General features: G+C 41.8%; 1 protein-coding gene across 9 annotated transcripts in view; it reads right to left on the bottom strand.

The window, feature by feature from the left end:
- utrn (utrophin) overlaps window positions 1-21936 on the bottom strand; it is a gene marked incomplete at its 3' end in the record, with an annotated part of 174280 nt that overhangs the window by 40948 nt on the left and 111396 nt on the right. For all 9 annotated transcript variants that reach the window (XM_079360729.1, XM_079360723.1, XM_079360725.1 and 6 more), the window contains 7 exons: window positions 16694-16823; window positions 14354-14622; window positions 13072-13218; window positions 10039-10117; window positions 8799-8859; window positions 3112-3173; window positions 1931-2005 (listed from right to left, as the gene is read on the bottom strand). In XM_079360729.1, the coding sequence (XP_079216855.1) occupies window positions 1931-2005; window positions 3112-3173; window positions 8799-8859; window positions 10039-10117; window positions 13072-13218; window positions 14354-14622; window positions 16694-16823 (823 nt within the window). The remainder of the gene's footprint in view (window positions 1-1930; window positions 2006-3111; window positions 3174-8798; window positions 8860-10038; window positions 10118-13071; window positions 13219-14353; window positions 14623-16693; window positions 16824-21936) is intronic.

Below are 21936 nucleotides of genomic sequence, written 5' to 3'. Positions count from 1 at the left end.
CAAACTGTTTTCCCCTTTTTTGCAGTTAGCTTAGCTTGTACACACAGACTGGAGAGAGAGGGAAACGGCTAGCCGCCTGGTTCTACAATTGGACTGACCAGGCAACACATCTAAACGTCACAAATAAACAAAGAGGTCGTTTGTTTCTGAGGGCAAAAAAGCAAAACAAAAGGAACCATTGTTTAAAGCAAAGGATTTATTTATTGCTCTAATCATGGGTAGAATAAGCGCAACATTAGTGCATTAGGGACACTGTGTTTTTACACAATGTTTCAGACTTATTAGAGGAAAGAACATATCCTGATGAGACTCGTAATCAGAGCTTTATTTAAGGTCCACTGAAGAGGTCAAAGAGTTCACCTCTTCTCTGTTCGAAACAGCTAAGCAGTAAAACAATTACACAATGTTTAATCTGCTTTAAAGGTGCTTTTCAGCGAACTGGTTTCATCTTATTGTTTCATGTGTATCGAACAAACTCATGAGGCATAAAGACTGTACTGTGTACGGATGACACTAACGCCTTTCAACGAGCTGTTTTAAACGTTGCTCCACCTCACAAAGCCCCTTCCTCTCACAGCTTCTCCTTTCTCAGGTCTCCTCATTTGCCCTCTTTGCTCGCTCCTTGTCACCCCCTGATCCCGGGACAGCACTAATAACTGTGGCGCATCCATGTGGAGCAGGCACAGTGGCACAGCTGTTTCTGTTCAACAGCACAACTTTTACTTTTTCTGGGTCTTTTTTTTCTTCTTTTTTTTTTCATTTCACGAACGGATGAAGCTGAGAGTCTGTGTCACATAAGCTGGATGCTCATTTGTGTGTCCCCAGCCCCCCTGGCACAGACTTAACCCAATTAGTCGTATCGTAGTATCCTTCTCATGAGTGTGTGTGTGTGTCATACTGTCACACACAGTTTATGACACACACAACACTTGTGCAGGCACAGGAAGGTCCCAAAGCATAAATACCACATGAATCCAGGCTAATAACTAATAACTGTTGATCCTCCTCCTGTTTGTGTCCCCCCCTTGCATGTGTGCCTATATGTGTGTGTTTCTTGCGCTGTGACTTCTTCAATCTAACGGGTGAAATTGAATTGCATGCCCCCCACTTGAAGTTGCTCGGGCTGATTCATCCATGTGACAAACACACACGAGCGATCGGAGAAGCAAAATGAGTTAGCAATGTAAAGTGCCCGAATCACCCGAACTCATTAAAAACCAACAGAGACCACACCACTCTTTGATATTCATGATTATTCAGGTACACACACAGCTTTAGGAAGCATTTATTTCACACGTGCACAAGGCACATTTCCAGCAATAGCAGGCTAAATGAGTCGTGTGTGCTCGCAGTGTGTGTTGCTATAATAATGTCAACAGCTGGATAATAGTCTGCATTTGTCACAGTTGCTATTACTCTGTGCTGAGTGTATGCTGCTACGCTGTGCGAAATCTCACCAAAAAAAGTGAGAGTCTGCGTGCACCTGCAGTGTGCACGTGTGTGTGAGTGTGTGTGCGGGTAGATTGGGATGATAGCCCCCTGAGACTGCACATAATAGCTACCTTTAGCGAAAGCTTCCATTATAAAGAGAAAACAGACGCTCTCAAGCTCAGAAAAAGTCCCACCTGTGCACATCAAATGAGGCTGCACTCAACAGGCTTACAACAAGCACCAGCTGTGGCCGTGCATGGAGACAAATCATGCACATGCACACAAACACACACATATATTAAGCGTGTGTTTGCAATTTTGAAGGCCAAAAACTCCTCGGCTCCTGTGCTGTTCTGGCAAAGCTTCAATCATTAAGCTATCCCCCCGCGTTGCACCCACACTTCAAAAGACGAAAGATCAAGATTGTAGGTATAAACTTATGTATGAGAGTGTGTGTGTGTGTGTGTGTGTGTGTGTGTGTGTGTGTGTCTTAACTTACAACACAGTGCTTTTTGTAGTCTGCGGATCTTCATCGCCGTTCGGTACGCTGAGAATCTCACGTTGTTTAAGTCGGCTACAAGCAGGGATTGTAACAGACGGATAAAAATAGACAGACAAAAATATAAATCAGAATCAGAAGTGCAACAAAAAAATCCTACTGGGCGACATAATCCCAACCCGTGTCCCCAATTAAGCTGACTTTTTGTTTAGTTATTGTCTGTGGAGATGACAGAGTGAAGGAGGGGTGGGCTAATGTGGACTGTGTAATCAGGCTAGTGAGTTGTGTCTCAGTGGGGGCCGGTGCGGTTTGTTGAGCCCGCAGCCTACAGAAACTAACCTGTCCCAAAGTTTCACAGCTTATTACTTATCCAGCAGCTCATTAAAGACAAGTCATAGTGGCCTCCCCTCAGAGACACGTGTATATGGATATGAACAGGCAGTCAAGGAGAGAGCGAAAGATCAGGGTGCAATATTCATCATGTTAATATAAAAAGTAAATCAAGAAGATCAGAGACAAATGAGCACAACATTTTTTTTTTTTTTTTTTTTTTATCCCTTGCTGTAAAATCAGGCTGATTTCAGAGCCTCCTTTCATGAAGTGTAAAATATGCAATCTGAGGTTTTGCAGCTGAAGATCATAGTTAGATGTGTGTGTTTAGTTAAATTGTAGATATATTTAGCTGTGAGCATTTTTATGACTCTAATGGAAGTAGTTTTGGTTTTACAAAGCACTTGAAACTTTAGAGGACAGACGGCAGGAGGATTTCAGTTTGAAATATGTCTCTGTTGTGTTTGCCTCGATCCATACAAAGGCAGCTAAGGAGGTGTGTTGGTGGTGCTGTCACAATGTTGACAGATTCAAACTTGAACATCAACACCTCTTGTCAGGTCGAACAGACTCAACAGAAACGCATTATCTCCACATCAGTCCACATTAAATGCGGTGAGCAGTAATGATTAATCTGCATTTGAAACTATATCTGTGAATACTGATTTACCAGCCCTGTTCTTAGAGTGGAGGAAGAGATGTGAGATATACAGTATAGATATTCATAACCTTAAAACAAAGGCAACAAAAGCTTTGGATAAACTGACCCTAATACAAGATTGTCAAGACTTTTTCTACCTCCCAGTTGGTGGAGACTGAAGATACCGAGTGTTACAGAGTGTGTTTCTTACCAAGTGACTGGTAGAGTTCTGTCATCTTTGGATGGTCCCAGCAGGTGGTCTGTGTCTGGTGACTGGAAAACACAAAGAGTAGAAATATCAGACTGTGACACACACAAAACACATCAGGTCAGGTCACAACAGAACACACACTAGATACTAGCTGAATTATATATATCACATAATATGTAGAGGTAGGCACACAAAGCTTGAATCACTTTCATCAACATCATTCAGTGTGTGCACAAAGTATCAACGGCTTTCAACACAGAAACAAAATGAATGACAAAGAGTCTTTAAACACCTACATGAACACCTACCATCTACCGTGGAACACAAGTATGAGTAGACCGAACCTCAACTTCCAGTGTGCATTTCTTTTTCAGAAAGAAACCTCACATACATACACACACATACTCGCATAGAAACACAAACAAACTAAATCTACTGGAAAAGCAACTCAAAGGACCCACGCAAAAAATAAAATAAAAAAACCCAACCTGATCAAACGTGGCCGGCTTCAATGGAGATCAGCAAGAATCTGACTTTTACTCAAGTTGCGGCTCGAATCAGTGCATCTGTTTGATGAATCTGCTGGCCGTGATATGACTGTGTGTGTGTGTGTGTGTGTGTAAGTTTTTCTGAGAAGGCGCATCACTGTCAGAAGCCGCGCTCAGATCCGCTCGGAATGTTTGCGGAGATTTCTAGAAGACGGGTCTTTTTGAAATAAGAGGAGTTTTGAATGCAGAGGCTCCCCCGTGGTTTCTGCGACGGCTCTGACAGGCAGCAGGAAGTGAAGCTGAGAGCTGACAGAGAAAACATGGCAATGGCAGGGAGATGTTCATCACTATGCTGCAACCGTACAGACTGGTGACCCCTTTTGCACCTACAGAGGCAACGCTTTTACCTCGACCTCTCTGTACTGAAGACATGCTCCTTGATTTTGAGAAACTACAAGGACAAGGTTTCAATAAATGTAGAAAAGTGATCTGCTCATATTTACTGTTCAAAAACACTCAACCTGAAGGAAGGGTTCTTGCTGTCCAGGCTGTAACTCCTCTGTCATTCAACTTTTTTATCATTTAAGTCTCATGGGTTTCATCAAAGACAAAACAAAGAGCCGGCATGATGATGGGACATATAATCAACCAACTACAATAACAAATCTCTACTGTAGTTTTATACACAACATAAGGCAGGCAGCATTTCCATCAACACCAACATTAGGAAGCGTGTGTGTTTATATCCACAGCTCATGAACGCCATGATGAGAATGTTTGAATTGTCAGGTTCGACCGTCCTTTCCCGTCACCACATTGCCTTTGTAATGTCTGAGCGATCTTTTTGTTGTCCTGTGGGAGGCTTATTACACATGCAAATGTATAACTGGTGGTTTGATTTGCAGTGTAACATTAACATTGACTGTAATGCACCTTTTCAGACCCAACAGGTGTGGCTGTTGTTGAAAAAACAAAATACTGAAAACATTCTGTAACCACCGTGCTAGACCAACATTTAAGCTTATCAAAAATCATGACAACTTCTTTTGCAATTTCTCTGTGATGTGGCCATTTCCAGCTGCGGCGGAGTCCAACAGATGGTTAGATTGTTTCGCTCATTAGTCACTTCTTATCTGCTGCACTGACCACAATTTTCTGTCATTCCAACACACAACAAATATCAGTTGGGCACAATTGTGAGATTTCTGTTGGTTGCTGGTTTTGAGCCCAATAAGCATCCATCCATCCATCCATCTATCTATCAGAATTGTTTTTCAGTATCATCCCTAAATATCTGTCAGGCCTGTTTGCTGCTGGGAGTTTGTCTGTTTTTAAACTGAGTCAGAATCTTGAGTGTGCGTAAAAGTGACTTTCTGCAGATCGGAATTAAAAAAGAGACAGACTGACTCAAATTTCAGAGTAACATATTAGAAGCTTTTTTTGTGCAAGTGACAGCCCCCTGCCAGACTTCTCGAGGAGTGTGTCTGACAGGTGATAAGTGCCTGCATTCACCGCCTGACATCTTCTGTCTTTCTGTCTTTCACCTCTTATCCTCTGCTTCTTCTTCTTTTTTTTTTGCCCTGAAAAGAGTAAGCCCTTTCCTTTCAGAGTAATACCTTTCCTGCTTTAAAACTTTCGTAAAGGCAGCTTTGAATTCTTCAAAAACTTTGCTCAAGTAAATGTTCCTGTGTGAGAAAGACATCAATAAAAAGTAGCATCACGCCCACCCATGTATAGAAAGGCTGGCTTGTCTATGAGGGACCCATCCCGCCCAATGTTTCATGACAAAAAGCGACAGGAAAGCTCTGAATGCAGAGGACACTTCTAATCTTTGCTGAGATGCAGTCTTGCTTAATTTCCTCCCACAAAGCCTCAAGGCTTGTGAGCCCCCCCTAGAAGTGCCAGAGCGGCTGAAATGGGAAGGCATGCGACGTTGCCAGCATGAGACAGCAGGCACAGAACATCGTGTGAAGCCATTTGATTCCCACCCCAATATGTCGCTTGAACTCCTCACTCCGGGGGGGGGGGGGGGGGGGGGGGGGGGGGGGGTGTTGGATAAGGCGCGCTTTTAATCTGGGACCTTTTGTCTGCTCTGAGAAAAGAAGAAGTTGGTAAGAGGAGATGGGAGGCAAGGAGGGGTTCAAGGAAATGAATGTGTCACAGGCTGACGCGGGTGTCCCAAGGATGTCACGGCACTGAAAGCGACCTGTGATTAGTCTTGGAGATGGATCTAGAGTTCAGTTTCCAAAGCTGCAAATTAAGTGTGCGAGTGTGCACCAGGCAGCATGTCTAACTTTGTGCCTGTGAGAGAGGTGACCAGAGGTAGCAGTGTCAAGAAAAAGATCTGCATTTCAAAATAAAAGCCACACACTAAAGATAAAAAGAGGACTGATTTTTTTTCTCCTCGTTCTACTTCAGAGGGGTTAAAGTGAACGAGATAGAGAACAAAAGCCCGGTCCAACCAAGCTAGAGGCGTCAACAGAACATATGGTATGAGCTCACAATGGGACGGTCGTGTGTTTGGTGCCAGCTTATTTGCATGTTTGGTAATGTGTGAAAGTGTTTCCTTGCCAGCATGAGGACGTGGATCTCTACAGTACGTGTGTGTCTGGTTTCGTGTAATTGCTCTTCTGCAGGTGTTTTGTTCGTGCGAGTGGGCCGCCGAAGGTCCTTTGGGCTGGCACATCTGTTATCACAGGCTGAAGTTGACTCTGAATTTATAAGCCTGTCCTCTGAAATGTTTGCTGTCTCAGGCTTTCATCTAAAATCCCCCCCCTCCCACCCCAGTACCAGACTGCTGGCCAGGCACAGGTGTCCCTCTCCCTTCGACTTATTTCTAAATCCGTTTCTCTCTGTCTGAGTTCTGTTCTCTTTCCTCTCTGCCTAGAAACACTGCTATTTTGAACTCCCCACAAATTAACATTGAATTGTCTAAATCTTTATCAACCAAATTTGACCTTAATCAATTTAAACTGGCAGCTTGTATCTTGTACAACACAATATTTGGAGAGCTTTAAGGCTTTATTGTACAACGTTGTGGCTGCTTCGTAAGGTTGTTTTGTGGAAAGGGAGACAAGAGGGACTAACCACAATTTACTCTTTTTTGGGACAGTGACATTTCGACTCCCAGCACAAGGCGATTAAAGGTGGCAGCCCTACAAAATACACCCATTTGACCATCCTAAATCACAGAGTTAGGCAGTAACAGTATCCCTATAGAAATGTGGGAAACAAAGAAAGAGGAGGAATAGAAAAAGAGAGCTTTAACTGTTACCCAAAGTTTTTTTTTTTTTTTAACCATAAGACAAAAAAAGTGCACTGGGGTTTTGTTAGTCAGCAGTTTGTTGACTCAGGTAACATGATTTCTGGATAATGAGGTCCCTCAAACTTTTGGAGGTGACATCTCCTGAACTGCAAATAAGCTGTCTCGATTTCCACCAACACATATCCAGAAAAGGTTGAAATACATTCGCATGATTTGGCAGAAACTGGAATGGGAGGTTAGACATCGAATTAAAGTTGTGTTAGTCACTGTTCAAGCAGCGTGGAAGCTGTCCTGGGATTTAGCCAGGTATTATCTATTCCAAAAGAGGTGCTAATGTTGGGCTGAATGAGAAATGTGCAGGTGAAACCGTTTGCATTTTAATCCACACACAGGAGCAAATGGACAGAAAGCAGCTACTAATGAGTAGAGAAATAAATGCTGGACGTGCAAAGAATAAAGTTGGAACAAAAGCTGCCTGACCATCTCTATGATGTATGTACATGAGAGGTCATTAGAGGTCAGAGCTTGATGTGATGAGGTTAAAAGGACTTCAAAGTTAGATTCCCTGAAGAGAGAGCTTTTAGATTATGGGATATTAAAAAGTCAACTTTGATTCTTTTGTATAAATTGCTAAATCAAAAACATGAGCTCATCACCATGTGACTCATTCTGCTCAAACTGGAGTCTGCCGTAGAAAAGAACACAGCAGTTGGACACCCTCACACTCATCCTTGGTTGGTCTGATTGCCTTTAACTCTTATGGCCCATAAATGCTTCATGAGGCATTTTCAAGCTGAGCTGGTGCAGTATTTCGACTTGACAGACAGATAATTGGCAAACGTTTTCATAATCAATGGATCATTTGAACCCATGTCATGGGTGAAATTATGAAAACTTCTTGATGCCTTCTTCACTAGTGTGGAGGTTATCCACATGTTCAAGCCCTACGATAAATGAAAGAGGGCTAGAGGGCCGATATAAGTCGCATCCCTTGAGTACGGTAAAACAGCCCTTTGTACCTCCTTTTAAATAAGCGGGGAAGATGGATACATGGCATTAAGAGGGATGATTTCAAGGCACAGTGTTCAACATTGAAAATATGAATAAAGCAAAAATGTAATATACTCTCTGTAAATACATGTCAAAAGACAGTGATGTCCCTTTCCATCTGGATTTGTGGTTCCCAGCTCTGTGTTTACATGGACAGGAAGCCGCTTCCTTAACTTTATGTTTCATACATGTTTCTTTATGCAGAGCTCTCCCTCACAAGTAGTTAGAGGTGCCACCGTGTGGGATAGGGCAGACAGCCCGGCTCAGTCAGAGACGCCGTTTCTAGCGACATAAGTACAGCTTGTTGTGTCAAGCGTACAACTGAAGGAAAAATAACAGACCTTCAAAATGAAGAAAATATTTTCTATTATTTAAAAAGACAAACATGTAACATCCTATACTCAACCCTATATATCTACAGTCGAATCGACAAACCTCTGGATCAAAAATATGAATGAAGAAGTGAATCGAAGGGAGTTAAGGAAAGGACTACAGAGAGAAATACAACCTAGCTTCAGAAAACTCGGTTGTACATTTTTCTTACTTTTCACTAAGCTTTGCAGTCTCTTCAAGCAGTTTGCTCTTTACAGGCCTCTAAGAATTAGTCAAATGAAACAGTTTAAGACAGGGAAAGTACTCTTTGATTTAAGTGCTCTCTACTCACACAGCAGGTTGAGAGGTTACACACAAAACGCACTGAAAACTTCTCATAAAGGAGACGGGATGAATAAAAATGTCTTCGAAAAATAAAATATCCTGACTGCTCCGCCTCGAATGGCTGCCAGGGTGCAGCAATCACTGACACAAACAACACACACACACACGCACGCAAACAATTTCAACAAATCCAAAGATGGCTATCGGAGCAATTTCTCGCCACTTACTTGATGTAATATGGAACCTTATTCTGAGAAACTGCACGTTGCCAGGGGAGCTGCACAGAAGCTGCGAACAAACAGAAAGAGACACAAAGATTAAAAATAGGAGATATGGAGTCAAGCAGCCAAAATCAACACACCATCTTAATAAACATTACACAGAGTTACTACGCAGCACAGTAATCCGTTTAATGTTCGGAGCTTGTCCTCATATCCAACACACTTCCGTAATAATAATAAAAAAAAGAGTCTATCAACATGAGGAACACTTTTACTGTGCATTAAACTGAACGAAAGAAAAGTAAATGTTTGTAGGATGTCAGAGCGAGGGAGGAGAGCGAGAGAAAGGCAGGAGATTAAAAAAAAAGGAAAGGTGTTTATCGTCATATTTTTTGCGGGTGCAAAACTAGAGGAAGGGAATCTCTTGAAAATACCAACCCAACAGTGTTAAAGCCTTCGGAATATGAAGGCTTTAGACGCGCTCAAGTGCTAAACAAAGCAGAAATGTTGCTTGATTTATCGCCCTCCCACTTCCCCTCCTCCTTGACACAGCGTTACGCTCAGATAGAGATGAAAAGACAGTAAGAGAAAGAGATTAAGCGAGATGTGGAGATGTACGAGATGGATCGGGCGAGATAAGGACGCTGTACTTTATTGATCCCTCTGGGAATATTAAGCGACGAGTGTAATGAGAGCGAATATGAGATGGAATGGATAGTGTCATAGTGCTGGGTAAGATGAAAGGAGAGCCAGAATAAGGTCTGTATTTGGCCCTGATCTCAGCAGGGCTTGGTTTGGAAAATTCACGTGTTTGGAGGACTCTTTCCTTTTTTTCTTTTTCAAATCAGGTGGAGCAGACGGCCCCGCTAATGGCCTTCTGATTATAGAAAACGACGATAGATAGAGAGAGCGTCTGTTTTGTCTAATGTTCACACGCCTGCATTGGTCTTTCCTCTCCAGCTCCGTCTCTGTTCCTCTCTCTCCTCTAATGACCACTCGACGGTGGGAGGAAGAGGAGCGAGGGACTGTAATTAAGCCTTGCATTATTCAAAAGTAATCCCTCGTCGGCAAACCGTGTCTGCACGAGTATGTGTAGACGTTCGCACGTTCACAAGCGTACGGCTGAAGATTAAGAAGATGGGACATGAAGAGATTAAAGGGAAGTGAAAACATGTAAGTGGAAACTAACTTAGGTCCCTTGAAATGCTCAGATTTCCGACAGGAGGTTAATCGTCTCTGTACTCACTGGAGAGGAAATGTTGGGAGGAGGGGCCGAAGTCTCGGTGGGCTTCCTGAAGCAGCTTCAGTCTGTCCTCCACTGCCACCTGAACCATGAACACACAGACAGACAGAAGAGGGGACAGTCAGCTGTGGGCCTGGAAGTTAAATTCAGTGAAACAGAACTGAACAGTGACTGGAGGTGGTGTCATGGTTGGAATGAACTCAATTTCAGTGTAATTAAGTTGGAGATGGATTTGCTGTAAAAAAAACCCGAGCTCAAAAACATTTCTTCTTCTTCTTCAGGTATGAATATCGTCTCAAAAATAGCTTACAGAAAACAGGTAAGTCATTTATCACAGTAAGTTTTTCAATAAAAATGTAGCTTAAACCTAAATGATAGAGCACAGTTTTAATTCAGTTTGAACTAATCCAAATGAGACTAGTGGGAGGGCGAACTTCATGTACAGAAACATTTGATAAATCAACCAAACCTCCAGCATCTGTTTTATGCTTTTTCAGCAGATGAAATGCCTGAGAAATGAAATGTACTTCATCACATCGAAATAACAGCAATGTCATTCAAACAGTCCTAAAACATCATCACGATAACAAAATAAATAAAAAATAAAACTGCAACATGCAGACGGCTTGTGTTTTCCTCAGTTGAAGTTATATAGGTCAGCAACAAGGACACGTCGCTTAAATGGAAGAAAGTAGAAGAACCCAAGCTGTGTTCGTACTTAATGTAGTCATGTGATAAAGAAACAAGAAAGATAGTACTGGTTACACTGGATCAGAATCATGTGACTAATGTTGCCTGTGAACATCTCATCCTGGATTTGACCAAAACCATATTTTTCATACATCTGATAAAATTGTTCCTTTTGTAACTACCATTTTCTTTTGAATGAAAAAACCCTCTTCACGTGTCATGCTAGCTGTCGGTGAATGTTCTCACAGCTTGGGGTAACAGAGCTGGAAGAAGCAGAGCTGTTATTCACCTCTCAGGCTGTGCAGCTGTGACCGACTCAGCCACGGAGTCTCTTTTTCTCCATCAGGCCGGCTAACGGGAGAGTATTGGCAGCCAGTGATATTGAAACTCTCTTTCCCTCACAAACATCAGGTGTTAGAGCAGCCGAGTCACAGCTGTCCACGCAGGGATCCTGGAAACGGGCACGGAAAGGCCAATAGCTCAGGGTTCTTTTTGGCCGCTAATGGCTATTGTGGTCTCTGTCCTATTGTGAAGGAAGATAGGAGCTGTCTGCATGAGAAAACCAAATCTTCTAACGAAGCTGTCGCCTTCCAGCAGACCAAAGGAAAGTAAAAAGCAGACAACAAAGAGGCCAAAAACTGCAGCTCCCTGAAACTCTGCCCTCGTCAGACTCGGTGTTTGAGTTATGGCCATTCTCCAGACAGGAGGACTATTAGTGTCCGTCAGGATAATACATAGAAAATATCACAAGGCTACAAATTAGCCCAGCTACCTCATCTCACTCCATGGCAGTGTCACACAGAAAAAAGGAATGACTTTGTGTTTTTTTCTATAACTCATTTTCTTGCTTTGCTGCAGCCTCCGTTTAATCTACAGCAACAATGAATACCAGACAAGTCCACACAGCACTTTTTCACTCATTAAAATGTACAGAGAATATGAATTTGAAGACTTTGGAATTTGAAGATAAGGATTTTGACTCGCCTGTCACTCATGTATCTTACAGCAGGTTTATCTATTTCAAATGCGCTCTCACAATTCAAGACACTTCAGTCAGTTTACATTGAGTTAAGGGGCGGGGCAGCAGGGTGTCACGAGCATGAAGGGGAGGAGGAGGAGGAGGAGGAGGAGCATGAGTCTTCAATAATGGTGACTGTTTCTGAGGATGTTATCGACATACAAACTCAACATTAAAATGCAACAGCTTGACGACTGAGGCCAAAAGTTAAGACTTTAAAACAGCAATACTCAGCTCAGAGCTCAATGTGAACGACATCATCGCTCACCCCCCCCTCACATTTTTATACCATTACCTGCTTACGTTTATTAACCACGGCTCAAAAGGACTCCTCGCAGTGTGTTCTGCTAGCGAGCTACAGTAGTAGGAAAAAGTCCGCCTCAACTTCGGTTGTAAAGATTTGGACATTTGAGCCCTGTATACTCCTGTATACTGTCCTGACGTTTTCTATTAGGAAAGGGGTTGATGACGACGCCTTTGAAATCACAGGCTTTCTGAAGCCACCTTGTTTCCTTTGAAATTAGGCCATCGCAGCTGATGGGTTTGAGCTGTGTTCAGGCCTCGTCCAACCGCTGGGGGACCGCGGGCATCAACAGCTCGCATGGTCAAACGTCTCAGAAGGCTCAAAGAATCAAGTCGGATTTCACATTTCTCTGCAAATATCTCTGTCTTGTCTTTCTTTGTAAATGTAAAAAGAGACAATCGTGGTTAAAAAATAAATAAATAGCTGACCTTGATTTAAAAGGAGATATATAAAAAAAAAAAAAAGACATTCTATTCACACTGTTTTGCGCTTATACTCATACTTCTATACAAACATCACTTCGTTTCCTTCTGATTTCTTCTACAGAGACTTCCCCACGACTTTCCCTCTAGGCCTGAGACACGCTTCACTCTGAGAAACGCTGAGCGAGTCCTCGACGCAGAGCCAAGAATGTGACTGTTGTTCTGTGAGAAATAGTGTCCATTGATGTGCGGCGACAAAGTGTTGCAGCAAGAGAAACAAGAGCTGCATTCAAATAAATCTGGTCGACAGGTAGAGGGACAACGCTTAGTCCCCTGTGTGTTTGGATGACACGAAGGGAAATCCGAAGATGGAAAGATCGAGAGAAACTGAAAGACCGCAACAAAAACAGAAAGAAGTGATGAAAAACACACGGGGAGGTAGTAGGAGAATGAAGGAACATGAAGAAAGAGGATGAGGATGTTCTGGAGACGCTTTTTAAATGGGCAAAATGCAGTGGGAAGAAAAGTCAAACCTGAGAGAAATCAAAAAAAGAGTGTGTGTTCTCTAACATCTGCATAAGATACAGCAGGATCTTAACTACCTGTAGTAGTTTCCACCTCATGTTGAGCTGGTCCAGTTGTCTGGAGGCAGTGGAGGAAAGCTGGATGTCTAAAGGCGTCAGCTCCGCAGAAAGCTCATTGACGTTTCGTACATCCTGACGGAACGGAGCGATCTCCTCTTTGAAAGCCTGGGGAGCAAAAGTTTGGAATCGTAAGAGGGTGGAAAGTTAAACTTACATGTGAGGATTAAAAACTCAAGGAAGTCTAATTTAATTCTAGAAAGTCTTAGAGCATGACAAGTGACTAAATGAGGTAGTCGGCTCTGTACATAAAAGAAATCTGAGCGTAAAATAATTTAGAAAAATAACCTCAAAAATATAGGTCTGTGAAATACAAAAACATGTATACATGTAACTCAGAGTGCAAGTAGAAAATATATATATCCAAGTCAGATGTCATCATCAATAACATGAACATAAAAAAGAGCATGTCTGTATCTCTGCTATCTGAATATAAGTCATCACAACAAATGTATCTGTAATTTCACCTTAATTGGAGTTCATCTGTCTCACCCGCTGTGTTAAACTCATAATCTCTGATTGGAGATAATCAAAAAAGTTTGAAATTGAGTTTTGTTGAGCTATGATTTTAATCTAAAACGTCTTCGGTGGCTGTAAATAATAAAAAAAAACACTTCACGCCCGCATGCTTCGTCAGTGTTCTGGCTGTCATAGGGAAATCTAATCACGGAGACATTTATGAGATTGGAAGCCTACATGACATGGATATGAAGAGATATAATTGGCTAAAGTGTCAATTCCACAGGGAGCCAAACCAGTGAGATGTGTGGTGTTGTAACAGACAACACAGATAAGTTAGCTTCGTCACTATTTGACTATTTCTGCTGCTGCGTCTTCTTTGTTGTCGTCACCTCCTCTTCTCTTACTTCCTCATTATTTGTATACTCTATTATTAGGTAGCACTGTCATTTTGCTGCTTGTTAACTAAACATGTAGTTTTTTTTTTTTTTTGGGCTACTCGGGGGGGAAATAGAGCCTAAAAATCAGATAAGTGTTGTCAAAAAACGAAACAGACTCATCAAACCCAGCACATCAGAACTTAATGTTGTTGTTTTTGCTGCAAAAATCACAAAAAAAAGTGTGACAGTCTTAGTCTCAACATTATACAAACTTATCATGAATGTTCATTTTTTAGCTAAAGCTTATACTGAGTTCAACCACTGATGGTTTTTTATAAAGTTACACTTTCAAACTTTAACTGTCTTGAAAGTGTCTCGCTGACTTCAGAGTCTCTCCGACCCACCATGGTCCTTTCGATGTGGTCCTGTAGTGAATCGATGAGCAGGTCCCCCACTGGCTGCCAGGTAGCTTTGGCCTCCTCCGCCTGGGTCAGCCGCAGGTCCAGCTGATCCATGGAGCTCTGCAGCTCCTGGAGTCGCTCCAGGGCTCCCTCCACCTGACTCTGCCAGCCGCCCATGTGTCCCTTCAGACGCTCCCATCGCTCCCTTACCTCACCTGTCTGCTTGCGGATGGCCCGGGCCAACCCTCGAGCCTTCTCCTCCGGGGTGAGGTCTGGAGGAAGAGGAGGAAAAGTCACATTTAGGAAGTTAGTTAGTTGACAAAGACACTTTTCATTTCCTTTGTTTCTCTTTAATACATATCTAGTTACCATGTACAACAAGGACTTTAAAATGATATTTTCTCCAACCTTTACTTTCATCAATGTGATATTATAAAACTTGGAGCTTTACATTCATTTTCATTTGTCTCCAGTCAATTTTGATAAGACACACCAGTCCTCATCTTTGGTTCACTGCTGTTTTCCAAAAATAATCTGCCCACATTTTTGACATTGTAAACATCTTTTCTGATCATTTAGGTAATACTGAATGTGCCTTTCTTGGGCCCTTTTCATCCTCTTTCCTGCAAATTACATCCCATTGTTTGCACATCCTTTGTTTGATTTCAGCCGCGGCAGCAAAACGCAAGATGAAGAGGGAGAAGAGAAGGGCAAATGGTAATAAAAAAAAAAAGAAAAAAAAAAGAAGAATGAAAAAAAAAAGGTCTAGACTGCAGAGAGGGAGGGAGAAGTGGCAGTCAAGGCATTGTGAAAGGAACCCTTAAGCGTGGAAGAAAAAAAAAGGGTGAGAGACAGAGAGAGTCCAGGGAATGAAGAAGGCAGCAGAGGTGAGAGGATGAGATAATTGTGACAGATCAGGAAGGGAGGAAACGGCTGGGAAGAAGAGAAAACTGCTCCCAGAATACCCATTACACCTCCAGAGAAAGATGAGCTGCTTTCATGAGTTCTAAGGTCCCCTCACAAGGGCCGTGACAGAATTACACTCTTCACCTCTACAGGTTGCCCTCCCAAACATGCATACACACAACCAGGTCTGCTTGGTTCTGAGTTGCACTTTAAAAAGATTCTGAATGTAAGACAGTGGTTTGTGACTTTACTGCTGTGTCATTCTTCTCACTCTTTGATTAAACAGCGAGCGCAGCCGCCGATCTTAAATCTTTTATCTATTTACACAATGAGGCGACGCTTTGATATCCGTATCAAAGATCACAGACAACAAGCCTATCAGTAAGGAGGCTCTGAAGTCCTGCCACGCCCCTACACAGCCCCTCGGCTCGGTTTAATTATTTACACAGTCGGGTTTAAAGGGAAATGTGCTGACTTAATCAAGACTTCCCTGCTGCATCCAAAACAGTCTGAGCGAAAATGCTGAATGAGTAAGTGCACATTAAATTCATGGATTTACTGATAAAATGTAGGTAGTACTACCACTGGCTTGTTTTATGAAGTTAATGGTGTTTGGAGGGAACTTGACCTCAGAAATGGGGCAAATAGGTTGTTGATGCAACACGCCTTCAGTGAATGTCGAAGAGCTTTCCGGTTCCATACTGAATGAGAAAATGTGCTGATCTGGTGCTCCAAGCTGGTCAGAAAGGAGGCTAGGAATGCATTCAGGTGACCTCCAGGTGCAGGACACTGAACATTTAATCGAAAACTTCCTTTGGCTTTGAGTATAGCCGTGAGCATTTACTGCATGTCATCAGAATTCTTGCTCTTCGCCCATTTCCTGAAAACTTTCTACTGTGTTATATTCAAGAAATAAATAACAATAATCCCCCCCCCCCCAAAAAAAATAACACTTTTCCCACCTTTTTTCCTTTGCATTTATAATGCAGATGTAAAATTGGTGAACACTATAAAAACTGTTATGAAACTAATAATGAATAGTGAGTGTACAGGAAGTCTTAGTATGCTGCTGTACAACAACATTACACACTGTATGAGTCAGTAAGAGGTGCTATTTCACTACAACGCATCTGTGCACATTCTTTTCAGTCTTCCAGGTCATGGTAGAGCACAGCTTGATCGAAAGGCAACAGGAACTAATGAAGTAGCTGTATTAAGAAACTGAAAATGAGCATTTCCTCTTATGGACTGTAGGAAGTAATTTAATGAGTGCCAGCAACATTTTTCATACATAAAATGGGTTTTTTTCATTTTTCCATCAGGTGGGAGCACAATTCAATGATCTGCTCTCTAATGTTGATGATAATTTCCATCTAGTTCTTTCCCACACACTTGAGTGAATGTGTGAAAAGGTTTTGATGGACAGTGCAAATGTACCTGTCTTCGCCTGCAGGTTCTTGCGTGGCTCTCCGGGACCCTCGATGGGCTGGTCGGCAAGAAACGTCCGGGCTTGATCCAACGTGCTGATGACCAAGTGCTCACGTTCCTTCAGCTCGGAGTTTATTAACTGAAGGAAGAAAAAAAAGGCAGAGCAGCAAACAAGAAACAAGTTAATATGTGAGGATTATAAAAAAAACATATGACATATACATGTGCCAATATGAAAGGACTTTGTACAGAGCACATTATGGAGATGGGCTGATTTAAAAATGGTATTATCTTTCAGCTCGTCGAGCAGGGGATGTTTCTAATACGTACTTTATACTATTCTCTGCATTGTCATATGGAGCACAGCATCATAGGTAAGTGTGACATCGTGAAATAACGTGAATTATTACTAAAGAAGTCAGGAGTATCTTTTCTCGAGTAAATCAGTGGAAAATCTACACAGAAGAGGCCAAAAAAAATAATTTACATCGGCTGCTGTAACAGAATCTGTAAATGTCTCCCTTACAACGGTATCGGTAATAATCTCTATAATCAATAACGGTCAGATTCAAACATAAAAACAGTCCGGTTTGCAAGTCTGGATTAGGGATAAGTCATATCAGTGAGAAAGAACAAGCATTTGCAAGCAGAGTTCGACTTCAGCACAAGGTTTGAAAAAAAAATTGGAAAAAAAAAAAGGCGTAATTAATGCATTTCCTCTGCAGGTATGTGCATGTGCGACTCTGCTCTCCTGATATCATCCATGCAAATGAACTCAAAATGAACCCAATGCATCTTGTACAAAGGCGTTGCGCCCAGATCACTGCTTCCCTTCCCACAGAAAAATATCTGATGATTAACCAGTTCTGCTTTAATTAGCTCTGATATTCATTATATGACAAAAAAAAAACACCATATGATGATGATTAATCCATACGTGCACATGTTGGGATAAAGAGCACAACCAGATGTTCACGTCCAGTTTAAGGATGGAATAAACAAAGCCCTCCTCGGCTAATTAGTGCGATAGCTGCATAACAAAACACTCTGGCCAGTCTTCGGCTTGTTAAGAGGGAGAAGACGAGGAAAGAGCAGCCGTGTTAGGAGTGTCAGCGGGATTGAGAGCGCTGAGAGGAGAGCAGAGGTTGAAGGAAAGGGTGTGAGGGCACTTTGTCGAGGTTGGGGTGAAATAATCCAAGCGGTCCGCGAATCAAATGAGCTACTAGGGTAATATAACCCCACAAGAATAATCATTAAGAAGCAGCTGCAAATATCTTGCTCATTTTCTTGCACATCAGCTCAAAGTGCAGCACAAAAAACAATATATTGCTGTGCAATATAGAAAAACAGATACTAAAATGAAAATGCCTTTGACGGATGATCTTCTTAATTTACAAGTCAACCGTGTGTCGGCTCAATTAAGACAATTAAACCAGACAGAAAGCGTGTGCATGGCATGTAACATTATCTTTTTTTCTTTTTTTAAAGGGTATTTGCCTATCGGAGTGTGTTATTGCTTTTTGAGGAGAGGATGTAGCGTAAGACGCTGAGAGGCAAGTTGATTAGATGGGACACTTTGATTAAGTTTCACGCCAATCAGACTTCTCGTCGGGATGAGTTCAGTGGAATATTAGACGCTAAAAGAAAAGAGAAGCAGGTATGTAGGATGCAACCCGACTCTCATGCTAGTGCATTCCCGAGCATGAACATAACGGGCAGGTAGTTCATACGAGGAACCTCGAGAAATAGAAACTTAATGAGAGGGGATTGAGGAAGAGGAATGTAGAGCAGTGATATGAAAGGTGGGCGAGGAGTGAAGTTGTGAAACCAACATCTTCCCCTTTATTCCAACTTCTTTTAGTATTTTCTCAAACAGTATTGGAAGAAGCTTGACCCCAGATCAAACTGGGTGGAAAGAGCTCGTTTATTTAAATTTATTCTTGCCATTTTTAAGCAAGCTTCAGCTACTATTTCCGCATCTTGTTTTTTTTATGAGCTGTCAGTCTTAATGTAACTGTACTACTTATTGTCACATTACATTAAAATATATGTCAGTAGTGTTGCCCCAAACATTCAGGGCTGAGTAGCTTCAAAGTGTCAAACACAAATTCCAACACAACAAGTTCGAGCCAAGTCGTTCCCTCTGTTACAAACAGTCTCTCTGTGTGTCTTCCAGTTCCCTGCAGTTCAGACAGAAGACAGCACCAAAGACCTTTTTCCCTACACTCAAACATTTTGTATGTGTGTGTGAAACTTCAACGCGTTAACGTTATCAGAGTGTCACACCGGGACACACCTTTTGAGGGAGCATGAGAGGGAAATATCAAACACGTGTTCTACTTTCAGGTGAAGAAAAAAACGTTCAAAAAACAAAAAAAAATGTCTTTCTAGTAAAATCCCAGCTGGTCTAAGAGTGATAAGACATGGAGGTGTACGAAAGATAAAAAGGGGAAGGTCTTCTTTTTAAGACTTTCTTACCTCTTACACGTCAGAATATGTACAGGCAAGAAAAGGACTCATGCAGCTCCCTCTTTACTTGAAACACCTATCTTGTTGCTTTTCCTGACTTTGACCTTGGCTGTGTTGGTGTCCAGCTCCGTGTATGTGTGGCCATAAGCATGGTAAACTCATATCACCGTGCGCCTTGTGCAGCCTTGGAGATAAGATACCATCACAAACACAGCTTTTCTGTGCTCTGCCAAACATCCCTCTTCCCGCTCTCGAAAACCCTGATAGCTCTGCCTTCCCCTGCGGTATTACTGCACCCTCATCTTCTTCTGGGACAAAATAGCACACGCCACATTATTCCAGCTCTCAACATCACAAAAACACCTGACAGACACCCACACAAAAGGAGCTCCTTCACACCCAACTGACAAAAAAAACAACCCTATTTATTTTCTACTAATGAGTATTTTTAAGACGTTTTCTTGAAAATGTTTGAGCTTCTGCTATCTGATCCTAATTATATTTTTGATGCCTTAACTCGGCTCATTAAGGAGCCTCTGAAGGCCTCAGCCTGAAAATTTAATTGCTCACATCAACCTGCCAGCTCCCGACAGGTGATTGTTGTTCAACATCAAACTATCTGACATGCTTTGCTAATTTATAGCTGCCAGCTGTTTTGAATAATCTAAAAACAACACACCTCTAGGTTTCAGACATAAACATGTGGCTGCTATGAAAATAGTAACGTGAAGCAAAGTGAAAACATAATGCGTGCGCACGCACATTCAATTACCTCCGCTTATTTCATGTTTTCTTTAAAAAAATATGCATTTCATGTGCTTCTGTAATGTTGTGTTCATGCTGCTATAACAATAAAATGGATTTTAGATTGCTAATAAGACAGCAGCCTCTAATGTGTGCGTGTTAAATTAGTAATCTTTTTAAACGTCTTTAATTCTAAATGTCCATGTCAAACATGAAATCATCTGATTACTGACCTCTTGGAATAGTAAACAAATTTTTTATTGGATCGTGACCACGCTTTTACTGATCTGTTTTGGCACACAGCCGCTCATTTTCTCATTCCGCAACCTCATACGTTTTCCAGCACACGTGTCCTTCATGATTCATTCCTTTTTTTTCGTCTGAATGAACACCTAAGGAGAACATCCGATTCCCTAGCTGCTAAATGTTGCACCGTGTCTGCAGCCTAAAGCTAAGTGCGAGCATGTAGCGTACAGTCAGTTGTGACAGTTAGTTTGCAAAAACATCTGCAGCCTGGGAGTGAAGATGATGCAGATGAGAGCTGAGAGAGGGAGCCCCGATAGTTACGCTGCCGGGAGCTTTTCTTTTCTGTGGTTCACCATTATAAGTGAAATTCTATATAAACCGTAATCATTTGAGCCACTACTGAAGGCAATGTTAATAAAGAATTAGGATTTATGTTTTGCAAATAGAAACCTCTGGCTTTAGAAGGCAATCCACTCTCACCGACAACTTAGAGCCAGTCAGATTTACTCGTTTGGTCACTCCTCTTAATCTGTGCTTTGTAAACCTCCTCTGCTGTCTCTTTGCCTCTGTCATGATGGCTGTAACTGAGAAGACACAGCTACTTTTTCATGGAGAGCATATTTGCCCAAATCCAGTAAATTATTGCAAAGATTGGAAGCAGAGACAACATTCAATTTATAATAAACCAGTGTGCATGCTCACTGACATGAAACAGGAAGACGTTCGTTGAAAGTAAATGGAAAGTTTCATTATGTGGCTGTAATACAAAATAAAAAGTTACTGTGTTTCTAATGTTGCCGTGTTTTATACAACTGACGTTATTAAGGCGTTAATGGACAGTAAAGCAGTAACATGTTGCGAGGTATACACCTGACACACACCTGACAGAGAAAAAGCTTTTAACCCAGCAGGCCTCCACACATTCAACACACGCGCCCCAAAAACTTCAAAGCTGCCAACAAATGCAAACGAAGCAGACAGAAACAATTACAAGTTATTGAAGCGAGGCCATTGTAAGTTTAAAAAAAAAAAACAACCTTCCCCCTGCCTGAGAGATAAGGGAACGTCCAGCTGCAGTTTAATCCATTTCGCTCTTCTTTACGACCTGTCCGTTCAGAGGCAAATGGTGCTAATCAATCATGCGGGCACAATGATGAATAAGGTTTCTTTAGCGGATTATTAAATCCTCCTCACTTTAGACAAGGTAATTGAGCATATTTAGGCTTCTTTAACTTCTGAGTTAACTAAGATTAGAGTTTAATAGAATCACTCTTTTCCTTTTTATTCCGTTTACGTTTTAACTCTGAAACATTTTGAGTAATGATTAAAAAGACACCACTGGACCGGTCTTACACTCTGGTCATAAAAGCAAACTCTATTGTTGCTCCTCCTTGATCTTAAAGCTGTTAATTTAATACAGCAGATTGATGACTTTAATCAGCTGGATGCTGACAAAGGCGCTTTATTGGATAATTGAATGTGCGATTAATAAATGCTATTACGGCCATTTATGCAGGGGTAAACAGACGCAGATCAATACGTAGAGGAAAGGGCTGGGGGAAAAAATGAAGGAAAGAGTGCGAAGCGGCTTTTGTCCAAGTGTAAACCTCCATCCACTTCTCTTTTCTTCATCCTATTCTGTGTCTGTTTTCCACTGACTGTCCATCACTTTCTTTTCTGTCTGGACTTGTTCGCTCTCTCTTTTGTTTTGTTTTTTTGGTAACACTGATATCAGTAGCTCTCTGTTGAGCTAAGTGGCTTAGCCTTCCTCATTCTATCTCCCAGAAGAAAAG

Source organism: Symphodus melops, assembly GCF_947650265.1.
Source record: "Symphodus melops genome assembly, chromosome: 1".
In the NCBI taxonomy this organism is placed as follows: Eukaryota; Metazoa; Chordata; class Actinopteri; order Labriformes; family Labridae; genus Symphodus; species Symphodus melops.
Note: the sequence above shows the minus strand (reverse complement) of the source record. Positions and strands in the feature narration are given on the sequence as shown.